We start from the raw sequence: 6965 nt of genomic DNA, 5'->3' as shown, positions 1-6965 counted from the left end.
AAGTAGGAATCTGTGCACTCAATAATTCCATAGATAAAGTGACAAATATGCCAAATGATACAATTTGGTCTGACTTTCCAAGAAGATAACAAAATGTTAGGCATTTATCTTTGTCCAATTAGAAGACTTCCACAACCATTGACCGACTGAATGCCTCGGCTTACATTTTCAGGCAACTTCCAAAATAGTAAAGTGAAACAAATATACAAGTGGGGGGAGAAGTATTTAGTGAAAACAATGTTACATTATAATGGGTTTTAACCTAAAATGTTGTTTTTCAACTCTAAATGTTATACAATGATAATAATTTCGGTAACAACCAAGAATGTCTAAGCAATGATTTTTTTTGTTGCAATTTGAATAGTTATGTAATTTATATGATTTATTGGGGGAGAACGAGATATTTTCTGTTTCAACCTAAAATGTTACCCAAATTACCCTAACAAGTTATGCTCTTGATAAGGTTTTTAGTTACAACCTTTTTTTAATCTTATATTAACCGGTTGGATTCTAGAATTAACATTTTTATAGTGCAAGACTTGGGATAGCCGTTTCTTCAACTTGCACTACCAACCCATATTCCAAGTGGCAAGCTTTCACAATAATTACTACCTATCAGTTCAATCTCTTGTGCCGTTAACATAGTGCAAGAGTTGGTCCACAAAGAAATCCAGCGTTTACTTTGAAGTCTCCCCTCTATCATTTCCGCATATAAGAAATGAATGTTTTCTGAATATATACATTGATAAATGTGAAATGCAGAAAGTGGTGGCAAAATGCGGCAATCATGACACAGTTATGGGGAAAAAACCAACCCCAAGTAGACTCACCTAACTAAAGCAGGGACCTAGAAAAATAGTAGCCGATTGACTTTCAAATTTGAAGTTTTGAACCAATTAACAGGATAATATCAGAGTTCAAAAACTATATAAATTGCACTCTAGTTCTTGTTGATGAGCAAAGTATTCTCAAATACGAATCAGTCTCAATGATTCAAGTTGATGGAGCTATCAAAAACTCATATGGTAGCATCCACCTCTCTTTCCTTATAATTCTCCTCTCATGCTTCAAATTGCAGGGTCTTGGTTTAGCAACAGCAACCCATGTAGTTAGAGGAAATGAATCTGATCATCAGGCTTTACTACAGTTCAAAGCCAAGATAACAGATGATCAGCTCAGGGTTATGGAGTGTTGGAATAGTTCCATTCATTTCTGTCATTGGTATGGTGTTACATGCGGTCACAAGCATCAGAGAGTCACCAAGTTAGAACTCAAACTCCTCAAACTCTCGGGATCTTTATCACCATACATTGGAAATTTGAGCTTTCTCAGAAAGTTCAACCTTGCGGGAAACAGCTTCAGCAACCAGATTCCTCAAGAGTTTGGTCGTTTAAGAAGACTGGAAAGTTTAAATCTGGTGAATAACTCCATCAGTGGTGAAATTCCTTCCAATTTATCTGCTTGTTCTAAGCTTACATCAGTTGATATGAGAAGCAACCAGCTGACAGGAGAAATACCTGCCTCGCTTGGTCTCTTGTCAAACCTGAAATTCTTGATTTTGCACAACAACAGTTTGAGAGGGAGCATCCCACCTTCTTTGGGGAACTTGTCATCCCTACAGGTACTTAGCTTGTTGATAAATGGATTAAGTGGGACTATACCTGAAGCTTTGGGGCAACTGAAAAATCTTTCAGTTTTCTCCATAGCCGGAAATGCAATATCTGGCGTTATTCCACTCACAATGTTCAATCTCTCAAATATTAGAGACTTCGATGTTGGTGGAAACAAGATTCAAGGTACACTTCCTTCTGACTTGGCAATCACAATGCCATATCTTGAGTTCTTTTCTGTACAGGGAAACCAATTCTCTGGAAAAATCCCCATCTCAATATCCAATGCTTCAAATCTAAAAGTACTTCAATTTCAGGATAATAGCCTTAATGGAAACGTGCCATCATTGGAAAAACTGGATAATCTGTTTAGGCTTTGCCTAAACACAAATCACTTGGGAGTGGGGAGAGAAGGTGACTTGCACTTTCTTTGCACTTTAGTTAATAATACCAAACTAGAAACTCTAGCTATAAGCCAAAATAATTTCGGAGGTGCATTTCCCCAATGCATCAGCAATTTTTCTACCACCCTTTTGAATTTAGATATATCTGAGAACAAAATATGGGGAGGAATTCCAAAGGGCATTGGAAATCTCATGAATTTGGAAGTTCTCGTGGCATCTCAAAATCAACTATCAGGTCATATTCCCCATGTTATTGGGAGACTTGGGAAGCTAAAGATACTTTTCGCCGATAATAATCTTCTAACCGGGACTATTCCCTATTCTATTGGAAATTTAGTAGTGTTAACCAAACTTGCTATAGATTCTACCAATCTTCAAGGAAGCATTCCTTCAAGTCTAGGTAAGTGTCGAAATTTGGTTGCAATGAATATTTCTCATAACAATCTTAGTGGACCAATACCCCCTGAGGTACTTATCCCATCCTTGTCCATTGCACTAGACTTATCATCAAACAATTTGACTGGTGAGCTTCCTGTTGAAGTAGAAAAATTGAAAATATAGGTACATTGGATGTTTCTCACAACAGGTTATCCGGTTTGCTTCCCAACACTCTTGGTAGTTGTGTAAGTCTTGAGTACCTATCCCTTCAAGCCAATTTGTTTGAAGGACCCATTCCTTCATCTTAAGCTCATTGAGAGGTCTTGAGGTATTGGATGTGTCTAACAATAGTCTTTCAGGTGAGGTTCCAAATTTCTTGTGAGCTTTGGTTCATTGAAGTATTTAAATCTCTCTTTCAATGATTTTGAGGGAGAGATACCTAGTGAAGGAGTCTTTAAGAAGGCAACTGCTACATTCGTCGAGGGAAACATTAAGCTTTGTGGAGGGATTCATGAGTTACACTTGTCTAGATGTAACTCGAAAACATCTTCAAATCCTTCTCTCAGATTAAAAACTACACTTGTTGTTGTTGTGATCTTAGGAGTGATTTTGGTTTTCTCTTTTCTCCTCATCTTGTGGTTTAGAAAGAAGAAAGAGCAGCAACCAAAAACAACTTGTGTAGAAAATGTGCTCTTACAGTTATCATACCGAAGCATTCTAAGGGCTACCAATGGATTTTCCACGCAGAATCTGATTGGTTCAGGAAGTTTTGGTTCTGTTTACCGAGGAATTCTTGAAGATAGTGGTGCAGTTATTGCGGTAAAGGTGCTTAACCTTCTAAACCATGGAGCTTCCAAGAGTTTCTTGGCTGAATGTGAGGCCCTGAAGAACATTCGACATCGAAATCTTGTCAAGATATTAACTACCGTCTCAGGTGTCGATTATCAAGGCAATGATTTTAAAGCCTTGGTTTATGAGTTCATGGTAAATGGAAACTTGGATAACTGGCTGCATCTATCCGTCAACATGAATGAACCAGAGACAACGAGAAACCTGAACTTCTCCCAAAGAGTTAATGTGGCCATAAATGTTGCTCATGCCTTGGATTATCTTCACCATCATTGTGAAGCACCAATCATTCATTGTGATCTTAAGCCAAGCAATATTCTACTCGATGAGGAAATGGTTGGCCATCTAAGTGACTTTGGATTAGCAAAAGTCCTTTCTACGAACAAGCTTAACTATTCTGCTAACAAGTCAAGCTCCCTTGAATTAAGAGGAACAATCGGTTATGCACCACCAGGTAGGTTCACTTTATTCATTTCTTCCATTATTTAAAAGCAAAACATATGATCTAAATACATTTTTTTGTATATTTAGATGGTTTTATCTGCAATTGTTTTTATATATAATTTGTGATGAATACATTGTAGAATATGGCATGGGAAGCAAATTGTCAACAAAAGGTGATGTGTATAGCTATGGCATCCTCTTGTTAGAGATGTTTACGGGAAAAAGGCCAACCGATGCAACGTTTGAAGAAGGTTTGTGTCTTCACAAGTTTGTTGAGACAGCTTGGCCTGGAAGAATTATGGAGATTATAGACCCCATTCTTCTTCACGAAAGAGATGAACGAGGAACAATTGTAGGCATTTCTCTCAATGGAACCAACACAGGAAATAAAAGACATTTTCGGTGCTTGAATTCCATATTCGAAATAGGACTCAATTGCTCTTCTGAATCACCAAGTGAGCGGATGGACATGCATGATGTTGTTACCAAGCTTTGCTCCGTTAGAGACGAGCTTCTTCCAACTCGATTACACCGCACCGTATAAACTTAGATAAGCTGCTCCATCAACAGGTAATAACATCTTCACTAGAGGTATACTTCCATTATTTTTAAGATAAATATTGTGTTCAGACAATAGAAGAATAATAAATTTCATTGTTTTTTTTTTTTTTTGAAATTGTAGGTATCCAAGGTGCACAGATGGACCAAATCTCCTCCAAGCTTGTGGTGAAGTCCATCTGCTGTCTATTATTTTAATTTGTCATTGTTTGTATTGCGTCTGCATTGTTTGTTATTAATAAAAAGAACCTTGCAGGATAATCAATCTATATAATTAAACCTTGTTCATGATCAGTATATAACTTCAACCTTCTCATACTTAGCAAAATATTAAAATCAATTTATACATTACCATTAACACATCATTTTCTGTATATGTATATATATATATATATATATATATTTGAATATTAAAACAACACTTCATAATAGACATTTAAACAACTAAAATAAGACCCAAATTCCATAAGATAAATAATCATAAGCGGGCGATTGCAGGATGATAACAGCATATATAAGAAGAATAAGCCACAGAGAATACATAATCCAATCGCATCTTGGACCTATGCCCCTCGCACAACCACATAGAAAATCGATATATCAGAGTGAATCAAAGATCTAAGTATTAAGGATGTAACTAGTCTCCAAGCACTCGAGACAAAGAAACAGTGAAGAAGAAAGGTTCATGTTTTGAACAATTCAGTTGCCATGCCAGTTCTATCATCAGAGTTATGGCTTGAAAAAGGATTCTCCGTGTTAGTATGACATGATTCATGTTGATGGCTAGTTGTAACTGGCATAATGTGGCAAGAATACTCCTCCTCCATCTAGTGTTTGGAGCCTCGATCAAGATTCTCTTGTACCGTTCGACTTGAATATTTAGTTATATTGGCTTTTAGATCTTTTTCTTGCTTTTGGATCTTGTCACTTGTACTAATCTCTTCAGAGATTTTGGCTAATTTAAAATTTTGTCTTAGCTTTTTCGCTTTTAAAATTTGATGTATATAAATTTCTTGCAATTTAGGAAAGACGAGAAATATCAACTGATAATTTTTAATCATTGTCGTAACCGGTTTTCGTCCGGGCACGAAATATTATATTGGCTGGAAAATTTATGTGAATAAATGGTTTTGGAAATAATTTGGGAGTCGCCGTCGGCCTTTTGGGTCAGGTAGGTCGAATACCTAAAAAATTATTTTTTTTAAAAGAGTTTTAAGAAAACACCAATAAAAAAATGAACTGATATGCGTTTGTAACCAAAAATTCGTTCTTTTTGATAATAAAAAGGGATTCGTGGTCGATTACGTTTAGGGAAGGATTAGCACCCCTACAACGCCCAATATTGGTACTTTTTAATTATAAATTGTCTCTATTATTAAAAATTCAAAATAAAATTCAAAATATATTTAATTTATAATCCTATTATTTCAAAATTATATAAAAAAAATATTTAAAAATATCGGAAAAGGACTTCTAGGTGCCTTAAGATAGCTCTTTTCTTTGATATTGATAAATATTAATTTAAATTAAATAATATTTTTTATAATTTTTAATTTTAAAATATCAGAATAGGACATCCAGTTGTATTAAGACTGTCATTTTCTTCGATATTTATTTAAAATAAATATTTATTTATTATATATTTATAAAAATATTTAAATATATAAACAAGTAAAATTAAAAAAAATACAATTATAGCCATATATTTAAAAGCAATAAATAAAAATACTTAAAATAAAGGACTAAATTATAGTAAAATTAAAATTAAAACCTAATTCTAATTAATCAGAATTACAGGGATTGAACATGCTATTTTCTTATTTAATAATTTAGTGACTAAAATAAACTTATTTAAAATTCGAATATAAGATTAAAATAAATTAAAAATATAAACTAGGGATTAAAATATTATTTATTAAAATTAAGGGATTAAATTTGTTATTTATCCTAAATATATTATTTTAATATAAAGGACTAAAATAAATGAAATTAAAATTAAAGATCTGAATTAAAAGTATTATAAACTCGATTTAGTGACTAGAATGTAAAAATTACAAATTGGAATGGCTTCGGACGGGGTTTAACTATTATTTAATTACACGCATAGTCCTTCCCGAAATGACATCGTTCGGGAAGGCTATTTAATGCCCAAACCCGGCTGGCCCGAAGGGCCAGCTTCATTTCTTTATTTTTCCTCTCTCTCTCTTCTCTGAGAGAGAGAATTTTTCTCTCACTTCTCTCTAGAAAAGAGAGAAGCTCTCCGGCCGGCAACCGCTTGCTGGCGTGGATCCCGCCGCCGGCCACCGTCTTCGGTGGCCGGAATATTTTTTTTTTACATTGAAACGTAGATCGGACCGTCCTAATGACGGTTCCGATGATCTTTTCTTTTAAACAGCTCCCGATCGGAGCAAATCTAAGAAATATACCTTCGGTTTTTCGAAGGTTTTGATGAGATCCGGTGGTCGGGGCTTCCTCGGTAAGTTTCTCTTCTTCCTTTTTCTTTCTTTTTTGTTTCTTTGCTGCGTTGTTGTTGAGATCGTTGGTAGCTTTTTTTTTTTAGTATCTTGTTTCTCTGTCTCTCTCTGTGTATTTTCTGTCTCTCCTCCTGTTTTTTTTTTGCTCGCAGATGGGGTGATGGCTTTATAGCCATCACCGGTGTGGCCATCGGACCGGTCCGAAGAGTGGATTTCGGTGAGTCACCGAACTATGTGGTGACTCACTG

General features: G+C 35.2%; 1 protein-coding gene across 1 annotated transcript; it reads left to right on the top strand.

Moving 5' to 3' along the window:
* Positions 1-988: 988 nt before the first annotated feature.
* Positions 989-4447, top strand: LOC120170508 (probable LRR receptor-like serine/threonine-protein kinase At3g47570). The gene is made up of 4 exons (XM_039178452.1): positions 989-2537; positions 2757-3695; positions 3826-4255; positions 4368-4447. Exons 1-3 carry the CDS (start codon positions 989-991, stop codon positions 4227-4229), a joined length of 2892 nt encoding a protein of 963 aa, XP_039034383.1. The 3' UTR covers positions 4230-4255; positions 4368-4447.
* Positions 4448-6965: the final 2518 nt, after the last annotated feature.

This window comes from Hibiscus syriacus, unplaced genomic scaffold, assembly GCF_006381635.1.
Source record: "Hibiscus syriacus cultivar Baekdansim isolate YM2019G1 unplaced genomic scaffold, ASM638163v2 tig00111780_pilon, whole genome shotgun sequence".
Lineage (NCBI taxonomy): Eukaryota > Viridiplantae > Streptophyta > Magnoliopsida > Malvales > Malvaceae > Hibiscus > Hibiscus syriacus.
The sequence above is the reverse complement of the archived record's forward strand: the minus strand, read 5'-3'. Positions and strand labels throughout refer to the sequence as shown.